The following is a 22,707-nucleotide window of genomic DNA, read 5'->3' on the forward strand; positions in this document are numbered from 1 at the left end:
TGAATAACTCTATGTACGTAAGTTTGATAACTTAGATGGAATGGTCCATTTCCTTGAAAATCACAAATCACCAAAACTCACCCAGGATGCAATAGATAACCCAAGTTGTCCTGTAATTATTAATGAAATGGAAATTTTAGTTAAAAGCCTCCCGCAAAAGAAATCTCCAAGCCCAGAGGGGGTTTCATTGATGAGTTCTCCTGCATATTTGAAGAAAAATAACACCAATTTTCAAAGAGGAAGGACTGACTCATAATATGAAGCCAGTATTACCCTGATAGCAAAACCAGACAAGGACAGTACAAAAGAAGCACATTGGAGGCCAGTATCCCTTATGAAGACACACGGAGTCCTCAACACATTATCAGCAAATTGAATTCAGCAATACATTTAAATGTGGCATTTATCCAGGAGTGCAAAGCTGGTTTATTATTTGAAAATCAATCAGTGTAATCCACGATTTTAACAATCTTGGGCAGATCTCACGGGTATTATCTGACTGTAGGAATCCAGTCTCAAAAGGTTACATATGTGCTGTATGATTTCATTTGTATGATATGCTTGAAGAGATAAAGCTGCAGTGCCAGGAGTGAGTACTAAGGGAGAGCATGGACAAGGTTTTGGGGAGGATGGAACTGTCCTGTATCTTGATTGTGATGGCTATAAGACAGTGTGTTTTAATAGTCCTAGAACTTACACACCAAAAAGCTAACTATATGTTAATTTAAAAAATAAAACTAACATGAATGAATGAATCAATCAAGCAGTTAGGGTACTTTTGACCCAGCATTTCCACTTCTAGGAATTTATCTTACAGATGAGTTACTGCGTAGGTAAACTGACGGTTTTATAAGGGTATTGATTGCAAACGATTGGAAGATTACAAAAAAGATTGATTAGAAAAGACCGGAAGCCATCTAAATGCCTGGCAGTAGGGAATTGGTTAAATTCCTAAATGCAATGCAGTGCATACCTTAAAAAAGCAAGCTGAATAACCATCAGTGTGCTCTGTATGCATGAGATACATGCATATGCTCGTAAGTGCGCATACTGTATCAGGGAGGCCCCTTAGGAAACATAATAATAGCATTGCTTTGGAGAGGCGAATGAACTGGGGGAGGAGGGAGACCCACTTTCACTGTTTACCCTTTTATACCTTTTGGATTTTATTTTGTGTGCACGTCTACTCTAAAAAAAGTTTTTAAAAAGTATGCAGAATGGTAGACGAAAAAGTGTTAAGGAATTTGGGCAAAGGACCACAAGACGAAACAAGAGCCTAGTGGATACCCCAGACTACAGCTCACAGATTCCCATGTAGCTCGTAGAGGCACACTACAAATTTGACACTGAGCTTCCTAGTGGTAGGGCAAAGAGGGCAACTTTACCCAGTGAGGGGTGATCCAGAGGAGAAAGCTGAGCCTGTTCTGGAAAGTTTGGCTTGTCCAGGTGGTAGGTGGCACGCGTGTACAGGACCAGGACCTTTCGGGTGAGGGTGAGTCTATCAGGAAATCACCTCAATGTCTAATTGTTATTCATTTTGGATTTTAGAGAGGCAGCAAGTTAATTACGTATCAAATTTCTACATGATGCCTTTCTGGAAGAGAAAGAAAAGGGGGAGAGAGAAGAAAGGGAAATGGCAGCGTGGTCATTTAATTTGAACTTTGTTTTATTCTATGGGTAGATTGTCTCCTACTGTTGTCGTGGCAACAGTTAGTTGATCTGAGGAATATAACTCTCTTACCTCAGATGCCTTTAATAATATAAACTGAAATTCTAGTGCATAGTGCTTCTTAAGGTTTGCTTGTTTTTCCTAATGTGGACACTTCCCCGTCAGTCTGAGAGGGCAGCATTCAGAGCACACTTTCAGTCTTACCGCTGTGGCTCCCAGGAAGAGACAGGAGTTCAGAGAACAGGAAATGGACAGATCTTTACTGGGACCACTAACAGTGCTGGGGTCAGAGGGGTCTCAGGCTTGGGAAGGCAGGGGGCCTGGGAAGGACTCTAACTTTGGGATCACAGAGCCCCTTGTCTGTGTCCTGATTCTGTCACTCATAGTCAGTTGTGTGACTTTAGGCCGCCGACTTGACTTTGCCTCTCTGACCTTTGGTCTTCTCCTCTGCAAAGATAATGCCCATCATGCCTGTGCTCATGAAGGTTCAGTAGGATGAAGTGTGGGTGTTCCTGGAGCAGTGGTTGGTGTCCAGTGGGAGCTCAGTAAAGGTCAGTGGTTTCTCTCGTTCTGGTCTTACATCATGGCTACATCTTTACTCCTCTGAGTGGATAAAAACAAAAACTTTGCTGTTGCTCAGGCGTGTTCAGTGTGTTTGGGAACTTGCCGTTGCCAAAATCAGTCTTGGATTCCATCTGAAATGGCTTAAAAATTGTTTTTTTTTTTCAAATTATAAAAAATAGTTCATGAAAAAATACCTGTAAAATACCCAAATGATGGAGGTGGGCAGAATCAAATGGGAAAGCCCTCTTCACCCGAGACTCCACAGCCCCTTCCTGGTTGTAGTCTCTGACCGTTTAGTGCCCACCCTCCCAGGCCTTTCTCTGAGCCAGATTACGTTTGTACGTTTCACTCACATGCATACGTTTGTGAGAGAGTTGTGCAGCTTCTCTCTGGTGTGTCCACGATCGGTTCTCAGGAGACCTGCCCAGCACTGACCTTGAAGGTGCTGTGGCCGGGGCTCTTCGGAAGCGACCGTCCGTGTTCTGAATCCACTTTCTGACCGACTCTGGGCTCAGGCGATAGCGTCTGCAGTTGGGTGGCCTGTTGAATAAGCTGAACCAGAAAAGCACGTTTCCTGGAAGTAGCTGAATCGAGGCAGCTTCCTAGGAAGGCCTGGGGAGGTGGCCCTTGGGAGCTTTCACGTGCTTTTGCCCTTCCCCGAGCAATTTAATGTGTTGACATGAAAATACTGACAGCCAAAGAAAACTGCTTTTTTCACATTGATCTAATTCCCGATGGAAGGTTGAGATTTTAAAGTATTAGATAATCTCTAAACACTGTTGGATCAGCAGGGGAGACGCTTCTTGGGTCTTTGCCAGGCCCGGCTGGCTTGTCTTGGGCTGTGGTGCGTGGTGCAGGGCCCGGAGCACAGCTGGCCTTCCCGAGGAGGCGTCATCGGCAAGCGCCCGCGTAGACTTGGAGAAACCTCAGATTTGAGAAGAGCAAGGCTGTTAACCTTGCTTTCCTTCGAGTTAAGTTTCCTCTAAACTCCCCTTTAAGTTGCTTGTCTAAGTTGGACTCAGAATATTACTTAACATCTTGTCAGCGTGTGGAAGCACTTTGGGTGGAGTCTTCTCTTTGGTGCTGGAAACTCCGTGATATCCCTAATTAATAGGCAAGTGTTGCATTTATTCCTTGATCTTATGCCTGTGTCTGGTAGTTAACAAGGCCTTAGGGCCACAAAGGGAACACTGTTTTGGGATCCTAGTTCAGAGGCAGTGCATCAGGGGAGTTGATAGGAAGAGGCCCTGGAGCCAGACCGCCTGGGTTTAAATCCCACCCTGCATCTGACCAGCTGTTTACTTAACTGGGGAAGTTACTCAGAGCCTTAGTTGCTGCATCGAGGGGGGTAGGGGAGATGATGGTGATAGTACCTATATTCGTTTCCTGTTGCTCCTGTAATAAGTTACCACCAACTTGGTGGCTTACAACAATTCAGATTTATTCTCCTATAGTTTGGGGGTCAGAAGTCTGAAATGAGTCTTCCAGATTAAAATCAAAGTGTTGGCAGGGCTGGTCTTTTTAGGAGCTCCAGGAGAGAATCTGTTCTTTCTTTTCCAGATTCTATAAGCTGCTGGCATTCCTTGGCTTGTGGCCAAGGAATTTCTGTTCCCATCAACACACTGCCTTCCCCTTCTATAGTCACATCTCGCTCTGCTTCCATCTTTTTTTTTTTTTTTAATAAATTTATTTATTTATTTATTTTTGGCTCTGCTGGGTCATTGTTGCTGCTCATGGGCTTCCTTGAGTTGTGGCGAGCGGGGGCTACTCTTCGTTGCGGCGCACAGGCTTCTCGTCATGGTGGCTTCTCTTGTTGCGGAGCACGGGCTCTAGGTGCACGGGCTTCAGCAGTTGTGGCGCGTGGGCTTCAGTAGTTGCGGCTCGCGGGCTCTAGAGCACAGCCTCAGTAGTTGTGGTGCACGGGCTTAGTTGCTCCGCGGCATGTGGGATCTTCCCGGATCAGGGCTCGAACCCATGTCCCCTGCATTGGCAGGCGGATTCTTAACCACTGCTCCACCAGGGAAGTCCCTGCTTCCATCTTTTAAGGACACTTGTGGTTATTTTGGGCTCACCCAGATAATTGACGATAATCTCCCCATCTCAAGGTCCATAACGTTAATCCCATCTGCAAAGTCCCTTGTGCCATGTAAGGTAACAGTCACAGGTCCCAGGGATTAAGACATGGGCATGTTTGGGGGCCGTCACTCAGCGTAGCACAGTACTTTACCTCATGGGATTGTTAGGGTTGAATGAGACTCATCGGGTCCTAGCTCAGATGCTCCTTCCTAGGTGGTGTCTTCTAAGAAGTTTTCCCTGACCACCCCGTCTGAAGAACCACCCACTGTCGCCCCATCCGTTGTCACTCTGTCACAGAACTCTCAGGTATTTTCTGCACAGCCCATGAAACCTAGGACCAGACCTTGTTTGGTTCTCACTTTATCTCCAGGGCCCAGAATAGTAAGTACCTAGCTTTAGTGAATGGTTAATACAGGTTTGTTAGATGGATGAATGTCAAAATTTCAAAACATTCCACTTTGTAGACTTTCTTCTTATCTCTATGACAACAGAGACATTTCCCCATATCATTAAATATTCTTCCATGATCTCGTTTTTACTCACTAAGTAATGGCCTTTGTGTAGCTGTATCATGGTTCACTTAACCAGTCTCCCAGGTTGAAGTCGTTCCTTCAGTGACCTTTTTTTTTTAAATAGATTTATTTTATTTATGTATTTATTTGGCTGTGTTGGGTCTTCATTTCTGTGCGAGGTCTTTCTCTAGTTGCGGCGAGTGGGGTCCACTCTTCATTGTGGTGCGCGGGCCTCTCAGTCGCGGCCTCTCTTGTTGTAGAGCACAGGCTCCAGATGCGCAGGCTCAGTAGTTGTGGCTCACGGGCCCAGTTGCTCCACGGCATGTGGGATCTTCCCAGACCAAGGCTCGAACCCGTGTCCCCTGCATTGGCAGGCAGATTCTCAACCACTGCGCCACCAGGGAAGCCCTTCAGTGACCTTTTGATCCTGTGAAACCTGGTGGTCTAGCAAGGTTGGGTTTGTCAGCCTGTCTCTTAGGATGCTGCATCAAACAAATCACCCAGTCTTCCCTCCTTGATCTCAAAGGATAGAGACAACAATGGTGTAGGTTAATCAATAAGCAAGTAAATCCAGTGTGCTGGTGGAGATACAGGAAGCAGGGGGTTGAGTGCTGGTTAACTCAAAAACTTCAGGAGGAAGAATTCTTTTCAGGTGGATTAAGATAGAAGTCACATCTAATGCCAGATTGAGATAGAGAAAAAGCTTCTGTTAACGTCTTATTTTTGCTTTAAGTTTCAAAATTTAGTAAAAGTCAACCTGTCATCACATGGTATAATAGTTAAACCTTTATGAATGGTACCCAGTTCCGAAATATGTGATAGAAACTGTTGGTAAAGTAACCTGCAGGTTACAGCCGGTCAGAGGAGATAAGCAGTGTGCTTTGGAAGCACATCTTAATGTGTATTTAACACATGCTTAATGCGTCTGTCTCGTATTTACATTTAGTGAGCCTGTGGGCCCCGGTTGGCTGATGTCTACAGTATGCATAGCACTACGTGTTGGTAGGAGGCGTGGAGGGGCTGAGAACCCACGCCTCGCTGTGAGAAGGACGCCAGCTCTCTTCCAGTTGCAGGAATTATTTCTGGAGAGTCACCAGTAACTCCTCAGGCCAGGCCAGCTGCCTCCTGGGGCTCCTGGAGCCCTCAGATTTCTCTCAGTCATAGGACTGAGCACCCGTATAGTGTGGTAATTGTCTGTTTGCTGGTCTGTGAGGGACTTGAGGGCAGGGACCTTGTTCATCTTTATTCTTAAGGCCAAGCGCCATAAGTGCTTATCGGACGGGTGCAATGAAGGATGGAACAGTGATGCTGAGTGTCTCCTCTGTGCCATGTACTTTGTTAGCAATCAGCGCGGAGAAGACTACAGTAAGACCCCGCCCTCAGAGGTTTCACAGTCTCTTGAGGGAAATAAATATTAATCAGAGAGTCATGTAATTACAAGTTGTGATTAAGTGCTATGAGAAAACAGAACCTGATGCTAGGAGAGAGAGGAACCAGGGCCTTGCTGTAGTTTACATGGTAGGGCAGGAAGTGTTTCTGTGGGGATGTGTATTTAAGATGAGATCTAAAGGATTGGTCATCAGCCTTCTTACTGGTTTATTCCCCTTGTGAAGAAAAATTTCAAACCTGGAGAAGGGTTCAAGGAATAGTTTAATGATGAACAGCCATATATGCTCCACTTAGATTGAACAGTTGTTGACATTTTTCCATATTCACTTATTGTGCCTCTTTCTAGTTTTAAAAAATGGAATCATTTGAAAGTAAGTTGCAGATATCATGACATCTTATCCATAAATACATCAGCATTCATTCAGCTCTCTACACAACCATGAAGGTGTTATCAGGCTTAAGAAAATTATCAGTTAATTTCCATAATAGCATCTTACCATGACCATGTTCAGACCATGTTCGTGACCAGATCATGTTCTGCTTTCTCTAGTTACACCAAACTGTTCTTTATGAACCAGCCTCCAATCAGGTTTGTGTATTGCCTTTAGTTATTTGTCACTTTATTCTCTTAAAACAGTTACTCTACCATTCTTTCATGACATTTACCTTTTTTTTTTTTGAATGATCTTGTTAGTTAAAGGTTCATTTAACACATTGAGGAGATGCATTAAATGAGTTAAATGAACCAGTAAGATGGTAAAATTGATTCCAAAGGCATTTGAGGAACTAGGTATTTATAGACATAAAACCAAAAAAGTTAGAATAAGGTTGCTACATTAGATTTAAGAAAACATCATCTTCAGAGTTATCTATTCTATTGGACATAAATCCACAAGTTAATATGTCACTTCACAGTGTCTGGGCTCTAATAGAGTAGTAAGTAGCACAGGCACATTCTCCTAGAGAATTAAATAAACCTCAGGCAGGCATATTAAAAACGCCCAGGTAGGGGCTTCCCTGGTGGCGCAGTGGTTGAGAGTCCGCCTGCCGATGCAGGGGACGCGGGTTCGTGCCCCGGTCCGGGAAGATCCCACATGCCGCGGAGCGGCTGGGCCCGTGAGCCATGGCCGTTGAGCCTGCGCGTCCGGAGCCTGTGCTCCGCAACGGGAGAGGCCACAGCAGTGAGAAGCCCGCGTACCGCAAAAAAAAAAAACCCAAAAACGCCCAGGTATAAATGGAAAAGGCACCTCTCCTCCATGCTTTTGTCTTATTTCCAAAGTTTGAATAATTTTTTTATAACAAGGCTTTCCCTAATCATTCCAGCCAGAATCAGCCTCTCCAGTTTTATCCTATTACTTTTAAAAAATGGCTTTATTGTGGTATAATTTTTATACCATAGAATTCACTCATTGTACATGTTCATGACTTTTAATAAACTTATGCAGCTATGCAACTGTCACAGCAATCCGGTTTTAGAATATTTTCACCCCTCGACAAAGTCCCCTCACGCCTGTTTGCAGTGGATCTCCGCTTCCGCCTCCAGCTCCAAGCAAACGTCAATTAGCTTTGTCTCTAGAGAAGGAAATTTCATATAAATGGAATCATGCACATTACCTTTTGTCTGGCATCTTTTCACTAAGCACAATGTCCCTGAGGCTCACCCGTGTGGTGTCCATGTGGTAGCGGGTATCAGTGCCCTTTTCATTGTTGCGTCAGTGCTGTTTATGCATTCCTCACTTAATGGGTTTTTGGAATTTTTTTTGGTGTTGGGCTCTTATGAATAATGCTGCTGTGAACATTGGCAGGCAAGTCTTTTATTGGGTGTATTTTTTATTTCTCTTGGGTAGGTTCCTAGGAGTGCGGTAGGTGTATATTGAACTACGTAAGAAACTGCCAGATTGTTTTCAAAAATGGCTGCAACTGCTAGTGACTTATGAAAATTCCAGATTCTCCACATTCTCGCCATCACCTGTCATTGTCTGTCTTCTCGATTATAGCTTGATGGACATTGTAGGCTCCTTCTGAGTGAAGAAGTTTCTGGTGGCAACTTGGTAATGCTATCATCCAGAAAATCAGCTGCGGAAAGCGTGGTACCATGGTCTGAGGACTTGTGAGTTCCCTTCCGGAAGGAGAGTCTGTGTTGTCTCAAGCCCAGTTTGTTCAGCACTTGGACATTGGACCCATGGGCTGACCAGAAATAATTTTGACCTTATGCAGATTTTAAAGACTTAAAACATTGAGGTATGCTCTCCAAACAGTGGAATGCTGCCGTCCGAAGTGTACTCTTCAGTTAGTTGTGATGAATGTTTATCAAGACGATACTTCTGCAACCCCCTGGGGATATGTTCTGCCCCTTCCCAGTCAGTCCCCGAGAAGCAGTCACTAGGCAGATTTCCATCACTAGGTGTTCCTGCGTGCACCCTGACGCTCTGATTGAACGGATCTTACTGTGGAAAGCATTTGATCCGCAGTAGCGTATAAAGAAGAGAATAAAATGGCTCATAGTCACTCCACTACCCAGAGGTTACTAGTGTTACTATTCTTATGTAGTGCCTTCCGGTAATGTACTTGTGTCATTTTTTAGAAAATCTCACAAAGCAGAGCTTTGGCGTACGTTGTTTGGCGTGTCACCGCTTCCTTTTTGGAGTGTACGTTTTCCAGCGTGATATTTGTGTGCTGAGGACGCAGCCTAACTCGCTTGGCGCGAGCATTTAGGCCCCGTTTGTATCGCGGGCGGACAGCCCGCGTCTGGACTCCCCGCCTGCGTGGGCACGTCCGGTGTCTGGAGGGCGCCGCGTGACCTTCCCTACCTGGGCGGCCAGAGGAGGAACCCCTTGGGACTTGGGGGACCCGGGTCCTCCCCCAGCCCCGCCCGGCGCCCAGGATCCCGGCGAGCCAGGCCTGACGCGCCGAAACCGAGCCGCGGATCGGCTGCGCGGCATCTGCGCGCGATTGAGCGGCCTGCCGCCCCCGCCCGGCCGCCGGAGCCGCCGCCCGAGGTCCCGCCGCGGAGCCCCGCTTGCTCGCTCGTTCGCCCGCTCACTCGGGCATGGAGCCGCCGGCCGCGCGCCTCTGAGCCCCGCGGCGTTCATGGTGAGTGGGGCCGGGGCCCCGCCCGCGCCCCTCCGGGGGTCTGCCCGCCCGTCACCGGCCGGAGGCCCCAGCGTGGGTGCGCCCGTGTGCATGTGTGTGTGTTACACGCATCTGTTCCAACGAGCTGAAGCTTGCATGTGGCCGCGGTGATGCGCCTTCCTCCCCCCTGCCATTCTTTGTCTGTGATTCCATGTAATTTCCTCACAGGGTTGAGTTTTAATGGGTACAGTGGGGGACTGTAGGAGAGAGAGCCAGCGCGTCCTAATTCTTACCACCCAGAGGGGGATCGCACCCTGTGTTCAGACTGAGGTCAGGCCAGGCCAGGCACCCCTCTTAGAGGCCTGAATGGCATTCATTGCCCGTGATCCTGGGGGCAAGAAGCCTTTGTACGGAGCTCAGGCTGTACCCCGTTTGCTCAGGGTCCGAGTAAGGTGGTCAGATCGTAGCAGTAACCAAGCTTGTTAAAACCCACAGTTCAGTTTTAACACATTTCATTCACCAGTCTACAGGTGAACTTCTGTGTTCTACATGTTTTGTAAGTAACATGACAATTAGAAAGGCCCCCTGAGAGTTGCTGTCCCAAATGCCAACATTTCTGGTAACCTAGAGGATGCTTTCTGGGAAAAAGACTGTGGTAAGGAGAGAAAAGAGTTGAAGTCTGAGGAGCCCTTCAGAGGATTCCGGAGGGTCCTTCTTACCGTGAGGTCAGCCTCATTGGTCACCAGTACTGTCGTTTTGGAAGTCCCAGCATTTGTAAGACCTGTTCAGGCCACTCTTAACCACTAAAAATGGCAAAATAGAACAGATCTCGTCCCAGATTGTGAGACAACACCCCTCTCCCCCCAAAAGTTGCTTGTTATAAATGGCAAAGTGTGACGCCAGCTGCCGTGTTCTGGGCTCTTTACTTTCATCTACTCTTCACAACCTTATTAAGCACCACTCTTAGCGGGAAGTGTTGTGAAAAGTAATTCTGCGGCAAAATAATGACAGTAATACTCCCTGTCATTTTGAGGCACCTGCTATGGCCATGTGTCTTTCGTTAATTCATTCTCATTTAATAGGTGGGGAAGCAGGCTTGGAGGGGCGAAGGAACATGCCCAAGGTCACGCTGCCGTTGGTGATGATCTGGAGGTGATGGTTCAGACCCAGGCCTGCTGCCAACTCACAGTGCTTCCCCCGCAGGGTCCTCAGCCGGCGCCCACAGGGTTGCCGTACTCTCTGTCCCTCACGCTGGTTTCACGTCAGTCTGTTCATAGGTGCCACGTGGTGACCTGCTATGCTTTATTCCAGATGTACCTCTAAAACCCCCTGGTTATTTTAAAAGGCTAATCTTGATGCTATAACCAGTTGAGTCCAAGGCTTAAGCACAGGTTTTAACTGATGAGCCTCTCTCCTTGTAACTAACATAGATTTCCAGGAAGCCAGGGGGCTTCTGTTACCACGTTTGGGCGTAATTGGCTGTCTTTTACAGCACTCTTCCAGTTCTGTGCGTAGCAGTGACACCCCTCTTGTCATCCTACCAGGAGCACTTTCTTTACTGTTTGAGGATCTTGATCTTCTCCTCTTACACAGATGTCTGTCGAGGTAGACATTTTTTTCTTTTCTTCTTCAGCTGGCAGATTATAACTTTATTTAGGAGTCTAATCTCCTTATCTCCAGCCCCGTCCTTATCTCCAGCACTGTTCAGATCATGCACATGATGGAGACCTTGCCATTGCATGTATCGAATGGGCGCATCACACCTCACACTGTTTACTTTCGGGCTCTACCCCAGTCTAGCTCTTCCTTTCTCTCTCTCGCTTGGTCTTGGCTTGTCCCGTCAGCTCTGGGAAGCTTGTTGTTGAGACCATGAAGTCTAGAACAGAACTTGGACCCGGCGCCATTCGCCACGTAGAGCGTTCGTGCTCACCCACAGAGAAGCCTGTCCGCCGTCATCTCCCGGCTGCTGCTTGTGCTGTCGGGCTGCCCCTCCCTCGCGGCCTCCAGCCCAGCTCTCCCCTGTCCTTTGTCCATTGAGGTGGCGCCCTTTATGAGCTGTTTCCTTTGATTCTCTCCAGCCACAGGTGTCCTGTCCTTGGGGCTCCCACATTTTTATCGTCTGCTCTGGCTTCATAGCCTCTGCTGGCATCGTACTGCCCCTGCTAGAGTGAGTGAGCCCTTCAAGGTGGGGTCTGCAGGTCTGCTAAAGTGCCAGGCCCCTTCACAAATGAGCTCCTGGCCCCTGTGTGAGTTGAGGCTCTGCTCGGCTGCCCTGGTGCACTGCTTTCTTCCTGAACCTTTGCTGCATTATCAGACCACAGCCGCACTTAGCCCCCCGTTGGGTGCAGTAGGCTTTGTTAGCTGCTGTGTCTCTGGTGTTGGTCTTACCTTCCCAGCAGGATACAAGGCACACCACTCTGGGCAGGGACTGTGACCTCTTCTAAATTAGTGACTTGTAAACTTTTTATTCTGACACAACACCCCACCCCCATCCCCGGGTTAGAAAATTTAGGTTGAGACTCATTTCTCTCAAGAAGGCATAGCTATAAGTAGGTATAGAACTGAAACAAACTGTCCTTACTGTGTGCACTCTGTATTTTTGTGTTGTTTGATTTAAAAAAAATACTGTCGTGACCAGTAAAACTGATTTGCCACTAGAACTTTGCAGAACCCTGTTCTAAATTCCCTCTAGGGTTATGCAGCGTGTTGGAATCTGTAGTGGTTCCTCGAATGGATGGTTTATACTGATGAGCCTGCAGGACTTCTGATGAGCACAGCAATGAATGGTATTGTTACTTGGTTTAAAGCAAGAGACTTCAACGTGATTCCATAAGGGCCCCAAGAGGAGAAGAAACTTCCGAACGATGAGTTGCACCGGGGCTGGGCCGACCCCACCATTTGCCTGGCACACAGAAAGGGCTCATACTTTATGGGCAGCCGTTGAATGTTTGTCTCGTGATCTCATCATCACAGGAGTCTTCACAGTTGCTACCGTTTTATAGCCGAGAGAGAAGCAAGATGATTTGCCCCAGATCAGAGCCAGGACTTAGATTTAGAACTCAGTCTTTTCGCTTCCAAAGCCCTAGCTCTTGCCATATCACATGCTGACCTCAGTGTTGGTAACTCACAGCTGAAAGTTGTTTGTCCTGAGAGTGAATCGTCCCCTTTCTTGTTCCTGAAGTTGGTTTGTCTGGCTTGGAAGATGAGCTTACTGTCGACCCCTCTAGGTAGCAGTGTGAGAACTACATTTGGAGTAGGATCTGTTAACAATTTCCAAAGCCATTCGTATTCTGAAATGCCATTTAGAATTTTGAAAAGGCTTTCCCTGGGATTTCAAGTATGGACAGGCCAGGCCTCCTTTTTTTTAAATCATGCAGGGCTCTGTGTGGTTAAAACATAAGTATTTGACTTGCATCTGCACTTAATTCACTATTACAGGTTTGTGTCATAGTTGAAGGCTTCATTTAGACTGAATATAAATGATTAAACTGGATCATGCATTCTAGCGAGTGGCGGTCTGCGGTGAGCAGTGCAGGGGCAGAGCCAGGGTGCTGGCCTCTGGTCCAGCTCCTCCAGCCCCAGCCCGGCCTCCACCTTCTGGCAGCTCCTCTCTCGGGGTTGTGGGGAGCTAGTGTGAAGGGCAAGCGGAGCCCATTCCGTGTGTGTAAAGTGCTTGGCCCGTTGCGACTGTGCTGCTTGTTACCGTTTGTGATGGAGTCTCCGAGCTCTAACTGAAGAGACTGATTTTTTTAAAATCACAAGTCAAGGCATTTAATTAACTTTACAACGCGTCTTCGTACCTGTGCTCTTTGCAGACCTTGCAGGGCTCCTTGATTGTTGTTTGGCCATAGAGCATTTTTTCTGCCTTATACAGTTTCAAGCCTGAGGAGAAAAAGGGTCATGGCAGACGGCAGCCAGGGCCAGCCTTTACGGAGCACTTCCTCTGCACCGAGAGGCCTGTGCTGACTGCTTCACAAGCCTCTGCCACTCCTTAGACAGCCCTCTCTGCTAGGTGCTGTTTCCCTTTTTGCAGATGTGGAAATGAGGTGCAGGGATTCTAAGCTGTGCTTTGCCGGGGGTCACAGCTAGTTCCTGGTGGATCTGAATTTGCTCCCAGGCCCGTCTGGCCCCGAAGACCACACTTAACTCGAGTAGGACCTGGCCTTTTCCCTCCAGAACTGCACACCTGTTTGTTGAGTATATCCACAGGAGAGGTTGGGCCTGCGCAGAGTGGCGGAGTGGGGAGTCCTGCAGGCCCGGCTCCTTGCTGGCTGTGGACTTGGGGGCAAGTCACTTCACTCTGAGCCTCAGTGGCCCTACCTGTCAAATGCGGTGACACTTGCCATAGAGATCGTTATGGAGATAAAGTTAAACTATGTGTAAAGCACACAAAGCCAGTGGAGGTGGGCATCCGCACGCTGGGGCATCTGACTTCGGGGCTCAGCACCTTTGGCCTTGGCATAGAGCTCACTTGACTGGCATCAGCAAGTAAGTAGCACCGTACAGGGCGTTCGCTAACAATTCCTGTTAATATGCAGCGTGCCTCAGGATCTTTCTCAGCACACAACTTTTGGTAGATTCCCTATAAAATTAAAGATTTTACATTGGGTACGTATGTAGAATCTGATGGCTACATAGGATACTTGGGATGGCTGTTGTAGCATGTGAAGTTGCAGCTGAGTGCTTGGCACGTGGAGGTGCTCAGATGTTTGAATGGATGACACAGTGAGTCCATTTTCTCCGCTTTGGGTGAGTGGAGGTCGTTTTAGATTTTAATGGAACCATTTTACACCGGGGTGAACAATGTTAAGACATCTAACCTTGTACATCCAGATGTACAGAAACTGCCCCACCGACCTGTTTCTTGGTGCACATGCGTCTCATAGCCTGTGGGTTTTGAGGAAAACATTTTTTCTTTTAACTTTTTAGAAGCCTCTGTAGGCTTTCCTGGCTGAGAGAATAATTGCTTGCCGAATAATTTTACCAGTAACACCCCACTTGACAACTAGTGTTAATAAAATTCATTTAGCAAGTCATCACTTTCCACTCCTGATACTGCTTCTATTGTATCGGGAGTGGTTATTTAAATCTTAGTTTAAACTACTGGGTTGTTTGTCCTGTCTTCCCAGTTAGGTTGCCTTCCCTTAAGGGAGGGTCCTGAGAGCCTTGTCTATAATAGGCAACAAGAGAACACTGTTTTTTTATTTTTGCAGAGGGCTAAGGGTACACATGCACAGGCACGCATACACACACAGTTGCAGAAACTGGACTCTTTGGCACAGATTACTTGGCTCTCCTGAACTCTGCTGGTTGGGTGTTTGGAATGTGGGTCACCAGGTGTGACTGAGGTTTTGTGGTTGCAGCTCATAGGACAAATTAATGACCTGGAAGTGTGGAGGCCGCTCGTAGATTTCCAGGGCATGGCACAATTATTCGTGTAACAGCTTGCAGTGATGGCTTCGCACAAAGATGTTAAAGAATTTCTTTCTTGACGTTTCTGCTTTAAGAAAATGAAACAGCTTTCATCATCTTCAAGCAAAAGATTTTTAATTTTTAAGCCCATCCTCATTTCAGGAAAGGTTTGAAAGGCAAACAAAAATAGATAAAATGCTGTGGGGTAAAAGGAAATGCATTAGAAATTTAGGGTGGGAGTGGGAGATGAAGCCAGGGGTGGGGGTCAGATGAATGCTAGAATTGGCTATCACTCTGACTCTGAGCTTCCCTGTGACCACTGCAATAATCAGTTCAAATTTACAGTGTCCAGAAGACAGAATACACACCTCTTACCCAGAAGCAGCCTAGGAGACCCGAGTCGATGTTTGCGGGCCCTTAGCGGAGCAGCTGGGATGATGAGATCCTTAGCGACTTCCCTACCAGTATGGGAAGCCCACAGTCCCCATAACGTGATGGCCTGAACTGCAGAGCTGAACCCCTTTCATGGGCAGTTTTTCCTTTTAAAGTGCAAGAAATATTTTCAGTGCATCCTCCTCAAAATCGACTTAAAGGACTTCACAACAAAACACCTTGCTTACTTTGAAAAGGGCTTCGTAATATCAGAATTGGCCGGGCCTGGAGTTATCCCTGGTTTCTTTGTCCTAGGAATATGAAGACAAGGCTGGACGACCTAGCAGGCCACCCTCTCCAAAGCAGAATGTGAGGAAGCATCTTGACTTTGAGCCTCTTTCCACCACCGCACTCATCCTGGAAGACAGACCAGCGTGAGTCTGAAGAAGAGTCTGTGGAGAGTTTGTTTTCAGGGATAAGTACATTTGCTAGTCACCTTTCCATTAGAAAAGGGGAAGAAAAATTAGCACGTCACTTACTAAAAATGCGGGGCCCCTCTTCATTCCCTCCACTAATGTGTATTCTATATGGTAGCATGACTGATTTGGAAAACTTTCATTTAATGTAGAAGTTTTTGATCAGGATTTTCCATTCAGGTGATTTTTTACTTTAATTTAGCATTTCCAGATGCTTAAGGAGCTGTTATTAATTGTAGACTGGCTTGTAACGGTAAGAAGCACCAGGAAGTATACTCGAAAGTGGGTGCTCTGGAGGCACCCCAGTATTGTAGAACAATTCCCGGACTAGCCTCCTGGTTCTTTGGGATCTGCAGAAAACAGGCTGGGTGATCCCAGCAAGTTCCCTTCCCTTCTGGGCCTCTGGTTTCCATCCATCTGATGAGGAGAGATGGGTTTTGATGACGGGCTTGTAGATCGTGTTTGGAGACCTTAGTAAGGGAAAGGGATTGCTCCATTGTACCAGGCCATAGCTTATCTCTATTTAAGCATCGAGTTTCCATAGAACACTGTATTTGAATAGAAAGATTCCACAGCTTTTTCTTACCGTTGTGGCCTCTCCCGTTGCGGAGCACAGGCTCCGGACGCGCAGGCTCAGCGGCCATGGCTCACGGGCCCAGCCGCTCCGCGGCATGTGGGATCTTCCCGGACCGGGGCACGAACCCGCGTCCCCTGCATCAGCAGGCGGACTCTCAACCACTGCGCCACCAGGGAAGCCCGTCCACAGCTTTTAAGAAAAAGAGAGATTGTAAAACATTCGGCTAGGATCCCTAAGGTCCCTGCCAACCCTGACATTTAAAATTGATGAAGTCTGCAGAAGAAATGTGTCTTCTGATGTTAATTTTCGGTCCTTGGAAATTGTGGATGTGTGGGTAGATGGGGAGAGAAACCCTGAAATGGAGGATTCAGAAGGTAGGTAGAGATTATTGGTAGCAGCCGCCGCACTGTGAGGATCCGTCCTGTAATGCTGTCTAAAACATGAGCTGTGGGAAGTCGTGCCCTGTTCTCCTGCAGCAAAAACACTGTGATGTGCGCAGACAGCCAGACATTGCCGCCCTCCCAGTTTTCAAGGACCAGCAAATTCACCAGCACGTTTCTGAAAGAGAACATGCGTTTTATTTTTTTAACCGGGATTCAGAGTTGTATAGCACATTTAGTCGTTTAGAACTATTGTATGAATCTGTGTGTGTGTGTGTGTGTGTGTGTGTGTATATAAATGAGATGAACCACATAGCTAGTATGAAACTTACTTAAAAAAACTGGCCAGGGAATATATTCATACATAGATGTATCAATAACATATGCCGTTAGGGTACTCTACTTCAAGGGTAACTGTTGACAATTATTGTATTCGTGCGATGTGGTCAAATCAAAGTTTCTTTGGAGACTGGGGTGAAAAAAAAAACACCCAAAGATTAAGTGTTTATCTCCATTGGAGTCATGGTTAATTGCTATTTTCTTCTTTCTGCTAATCTTTAGACTCCAAGTTTTTAAAAATGAGCTTATTTTAATACTTTTGTAAAAAAATATTTTTAGTTTATGAAAGAGCTGCGTCTTTATCATCTAACAAATGTGGTTTTGGTCTTTGAGCTTTTCATTTGTTAGTAAATGATGCTTCAAGTTTCTCTTATTTAATATTTAAAATGGTGAAAAATCATTTCTTTTCTATCAAGAAATCTCCCGGCGAAGCCAGCTGAAGAAGCTCAGAAACACAGGCAACAGTATGAAGAAATGGTGGTTCAGGCCAAAAAACGAGGTAATGGAGCTCACATGTGTTTGGTTATGTAAGTCAGCACAAGATTTTGTGTCTTTGTGGATATTTTCTCTTTACCTGATGGAGCTGTAGAACCTGAACTTTGGTGAATGCTTTATTTAATATTTTGAGATTTATAATTTTCATCAAAAACGTATGTTTCTACTAACTACTTATTCCTGGTTACCTCATTCAAGATAATAGCACTTTGAATTTATACAAGGAAAGAGACTGTGTAGGATAAAAGTACTAGGCTGGAGAAAGCTTTAGCCAGTGATGCTGGAGAGGCAGATCTCTTTCTGTCTGTGGGCTCAGTTTTCCTTATTTACAAGAAGATGTGATGGGATTTGACAAAGTGCCTTGTGACACCTAAAAACCCTATGATTCTTAGATGTTTAAAAAGTATGTATAGTAAAATGTGGTCTGTCTGTACAATGGAATATTATTCAGCCTTAAAAAGGAATGAAATTCTGACACACACTTAACATGAAGCTTGAAGACATTATTCTAAGTGATATAAGCCAGACACAAAAGGACAAATGCTGTGTGCTTCCACTTATATGAGGTATCTAGAAGAGTCAGATTCATAGAGACAGAAAGTAGAGTGGAGGTTGCCGGGGGCTGGGGAGCAGGGCGGGGTGTGTGTGTTGGGGGGTTGAGAAGTTAGTGTTTCGTGGGGAGAGAGTTCCAGTTCGGGAAGATGAAAAAGTTCTGGAGATGGACTGTGGTGATGGGTGCGTAACAATGTGAAATGTACTTCACGCCACTGGGTGTGCACTTAAAATGGTAAATGTTATGTTTTGTGTATTTTACCACAAAAAAAGTATATATAAATGAAAATGCATGGTATTTCTCAGAGTTGCTGTTATACCCTAAGAGTTATTCTGAAGCTGTGAGAAGTGAAGTTGCAGGTTCCATTGGAAAGGGTGAGGCGAGCACAGAGAGGCTTCTGGTGTGTCTGTTCCTGTTCGGTCTTTTGACTGGGGCTGTCGTTTCATGGGTTTGTCTATTTTGTGATAATTTCATTAGGTTCTTATTTGTATACTTTTCTGTTTATATGTTATACTGTATCACGTTACAGAAAAGCTTACTAAAAGGTGGATAACGCCTAAGCTTTCTAAACTCCGTAAGGTGTGAAATGAGTCTCGGAAGAGGTCAGGTCTCAGTGCTCTACTTCACTGCCCTCTTCCTGGTGTTTTTGCAGCCTGGCTCTTTGAGAAAAGTCACCTAGCTTGAAATCAGTGGATATCAGTTAATAGATGTTTCCTTCTTTTAACTGTGATTTCTAGAGCTGAAAGAAGCCCAGAGGAGAAAAAAGCAGCTGGAAGAAAGATGCAGATTAGAAGAAAGTATTGGAAATGCTGTCCTCACTTGGAATAATGAGATTTTGCCTAACTGGGAAACAATGTAAGCTCTCTAGACGCTACACTTCTTTGCAGAATTCAGGGGAAGCGGCTGTATTAATTGTAGCTCCTCTCACAGCCCCTGATGAAATTATCTGATAAGTTTAAGTTGCACAGAGTCTCCTTCCTCTGCCTTGGTTCAGCCCTTGTCGTTTCTCACCTGGTACTGTGACAGCTCCCCTCCCACCCCTTCCACTTGTCTTCTGCTCAGCAGCCAGAGGGATCTTCTAAGGCACGAATCTGTGTCACTTCCATACTTTACATTTCAGTAACTTCCTGTGACTCTCGGTGTAAAATTGGAATTGCTTGGCTTAGCCGACAGGACCCTTCGTGGGACAGCACGTCCCTTTCCCTGTAGCCTCACCTTTCATCTCTCCTTTGCTTGGACAGTGCCCTTTCCTTAGGGAGCCTCAGGGCCTTTGCATGTTCCATTCCCTCTGCATCGAGTGCTCTTGCCCTGTATCTCCTCATTCGGTTAACACTTTGTTCTTTAAAGCTCAGTCTTCCTTGGAGAAGCCTTTCCTGCCCTCGCCCTGGCTCCAGGTGCCTGTAGAGGACCCCGCTGGGTACACTGCATCTGTCTGCTCGAGTTTCTGTTGTCCTGTCTGAGGAGGGGCGCCGGGTGTGCTTTGGTGACCGCCCCCGGTAGCCGGCACACAGTAGAGTCCGGCACTGTTGTCTCCTTCGCGTCTGAGGGACAGCTGTAGGTCTTTCCTCCTGCGTGGTCAGAATGGTTAGGGGCCGGTGTCTGGACAGCAGTCTTGGAGCCACGCACAGAGGCTGGTGGCTCCTTTTGGGCCTCCCCCTTTCAGCAGGAGCTGGGGGAGCTTGGACGCCAGTTTCCTTTTTTTCTCTTCCAACCTGAACCGTGTGTCAGGTTGTTGGGGACTTGCTTCTGGCGCTTGCCTGGGTGTTACTCACTCCCACTGTGGGGGTGGGGTCCGGGGGGAGCAGAGGTTGCCCTGTTGAGGCTCTGCATGGGGAACACACGCTGTGCCCAGAGCCTGCTTTTCTGGGCAGTGGGGCCCAGTAACAGGAGTTAAGGTCCTCAGAACCCTTGGACTGACTCCCTGTGTGGCTGCAGAGCCCTGGCCCACCCCACACTGACTGATGCTTGATGTGGTCCAGACGCCTGCACTCATACAGGAACTGCCGCCTAATGACCGCCAGCTGGGTGCCGGGCACCTTTCTGGTTTGTGCCACTTAATCCTCACAGCAGCCCTTGGGGGTCAGGGGGAAGGTTCCATCATCTTGGTTTAGGGAGAATGATAGTGAGAGGAGAAGGAGTTTGCTCCGGGTTCCCCAGCTAAGGGTGTTATGGGGCTGCAGCCCCGGTTTCTGCAGCGTCAGCCCGTGCTCTCCCCTCTGCGCTGTGCCGGGGAGCACCGTGTTGGGAGCCTTTGGCACCTTTATGTCTGTCCCAGTCTGTCAGCAGTGTGTGTTCATTGTGACCAGCAGACCTCAGCGACTCTGCAGTTCCGAACGTTCTGAGTTAGCAGAGCTGTCCTGCCGTTAGAGTTGCCTTGCCTGAGCGCTTCAGCTGTGTGTGTGCAGCTGTGCAGAGGCTGGCGGCTGTGCCCTCGGGCTCCCTTCTCGAGGCCCCCTGGGGCCTGCCCTCCGTCAGCAGCTCTGCGGCAGTGCCTGCTGGCTCCGCACACCGTGCGCAGCTGCCTGCCGTTCCCGGAGCAGGCCGGCTTATTTCTCGTTGCTGTGCTTCCTGTGCAGAACATCCTTTCCACCCTTCCTCTGCTTCCACTGCTACTGGTCACTGAGAATTTGGCTCCACAGTAGCGCCCTGGGCTCCTGGTTTGTGGCGCCCATCTCTGCGTGTGCAGTGCCTGTGGCACACCTGGCACAGCAGTAACCCAGTGGAAGGTAGTTGTCGACCTCCTGGCCTGTCTGTCTGGAACGGTGGACTGTAAGCTCCCTGAGGCCAGGGGCTGTGACGTAACGACTGTGCCTCCCCCGCTTTTGTGGTTTGGGGTTAAGCACATGGGTAGACAAACATTTCGTCACTGAGAACAAACTCATAAACTCATGCTTCCGTTTTTGTCCAGGTGGTGCTCTAGGAAAGTTCGAGACTTATGGTGGCAGGGAATCCCTCCCAGCGTGAGAGGCAAGGTCTGGAGCTTAGCCATTGGCAACGAGTTAAACATCACCCACGGTGAGTGGCTTGCATGACCCTAGGCCTGGGGAGTCCACCCCTGGGTCCTGTGGCTTCTCCTGTCCCATTTGCCCCATTAGGAAGAAATGCAGCCATCTCCACGCCGCTGTGTCTTCGGAGAGGCCAGGTAAGTGTGTCTTCCAGGAGCGGAGCCGGTGGGGAGCCGGGGCTCCTCCTGGGTGCTACAGTTATCTGGTGTCAGTTGAGAGCGGACGCCCGCCTTCTTCCTGATAGCTGTCACCTTCCCTGAGTACGTGGGGAGCATACATGGGGCTCAAAGCTTTCGTGGGCTGAGCCATGTTCGGATCTCTTCTCAGAGTCCTGCAGAAAGCGAGCCTTGATGGGGACGTGAAAGTGGAAGGGAAGGATGGTTCTTTCTGTGGAGGTGCTGTATCTGGGGTACTTCTGGTTTTTTGTGACTTTTTTTTTTCCCTAGGCATCTTATACGTCAGCACCTTAGAGGGGACAGCATACTGTGCTAGGACTGGGTCCTCGAGGGTCTAGTAGCTTGAGACCAGAGGGAGGCGAGCTCTGTACCCTCCTTTCTTAGGGCTGTTTGTCCCGCCATACGCACTCGTACAGTTTGGGTGTGCTTCTCCTCCACCAGTGTGTTCACTGGTTCACTCCCCTCTCCGCCCAGCGCTCTGCAGGCTGTGACCCAGGGTGAAACTGACGCTAGGAGCTCATAGACTTACAATTAAGTGCTGAAGAAATGGTAATCCTTCCTTTTTCCCTCTTCCTCCCTGTCTGCCGTCTCAGTTGCTCAGGACAAGAGCGCCTTCCTTGTCTTCTCTGTATCAGTGCCCAGCTGTGGAGTTGGTGGTGGCAGTTTTCACCCTGTTGAAGGCCCCTGAGTTTAAAGTAGATTGATTTGTGTCTTCTCTGTGTGGCTCGGGCTCGTGTCGTTATTGTCATTTTTATTTTGTCAGGTGTTGATCTCACCACGTGCAGTGGTAGCCTTGGCCGGCGGTGTGCTCCGTCTTGAGTAATGACAGCTGGTTGGGTGAATGGGGACTGGTTTCCTTTCATTGTGATCTCCTCAAAGTTCCATTTTTTCGGCTAATCCATAGCTGCCCCAAACTTAGCATCTGTACGTGAGAAGATGTATAGCATTTACCTTGTGGAAATGGTTTTTCCGCAGCTTCCCTGGAAGTAGATGTTTGGAGAAATGGATGACCATTTATCTCAGTCCCTGTTCTTGAAAATTTCTAAACTGTATCAACAACTCTACACCAGTTGGATGTAATGCAGGGTACTCTGTGTGTGTGTGTTTAATTTTTGGTGCTCACTGTTGGCTGCACTGATTTTATTTAAATTAAAATCCTTCATAGACCGTATCATCATAGTATATCAGGCTAAATGGCTAATTAAGCAGTCACATGCCTTGAAAGTTTGTCTACATTTTGATATTGGCTCGTTTTATTTAAATTGTGTCTTTCTTGTGTAATTAGCTGCCTAGTGTCAGTTGCCCCCATAGAATTGATGCTCAGGAAGCTGGGGCCTCACCTGTCATGCTTTCCTTTCCATCACCCGAGCCCAGCACAGCTCTCTGTGCAGTCAGGCCCTCAGGAAGTATTTGCTGAATGAATGAATGAATGGGTGCCACCTTATTGGGTCCTTCTTAACCTCAGTTTTGCTGCATATTCAAGCCAATGTGACAACACAGATGATCTTGAAGTCTGCTGTTGAGGCCTGGCATCGGATTAGGTTCTTTACTCGCGTCTTAGTTAACATTGGCAGCGGTCTGAGGGGCAGGTATTGTTGACCTTATTTCCCTACTGAGAAAGTCAGCCACTGGCTGACTCT

At 47.4% G+C, this 22,707-nt stretch overlaps 1 protein-coding gene across 7 annotated transcripts in view; it reads left to right on the forward strand.

Annotated features, from left to right (window-relative positions):
* The window catches only part of TBC1D14 (TBC1 domain family member 14), a 101,527-nt gene that overhangs the window by 54,365 nt on the left and 24,455 nt on the right, over positions 1–22,707 (forward strand). For all 7 annotated transcript variants that reach the window (XM_060148758.1, XM_060148762.1, XM_060148763.1 and 4 more), the window contains 4 exons: positions 15,382–15,500; positions 17,255–17,337; positions 18,624–18,741; positions 20,795–20,901. In XM_060148758.1, the coding sequence (XP_060004741.1) occupies positions 15,382–15,500; positions 17,255–17,337; positions 18,624–18,741; positions 20,795–20,901 (427 nt within the window). The remainder of the gene's footprint in view (positions 1–15,381; positions 15,501–17,254; positions 17,338–18,623; positions 18,742–20,794; positions 20,902–22,707) is intronic.

Source organism: Lagenorhynchus albirostris, chromosome 4, assembly GCF_949774975.1.
Source record: "Lagenorhynchus albirostris chromosome 4, mLagAlb1.1, whole genome shotgun sequence".
NCBI classification, from domain to species: domain Eukaryota; kingdom Metazoa; phylum Chordata; class Mammalia; order Artiodactyla; family Delphinidae; genus Lagenorhynchus; species Lagenorhynchus albirostris.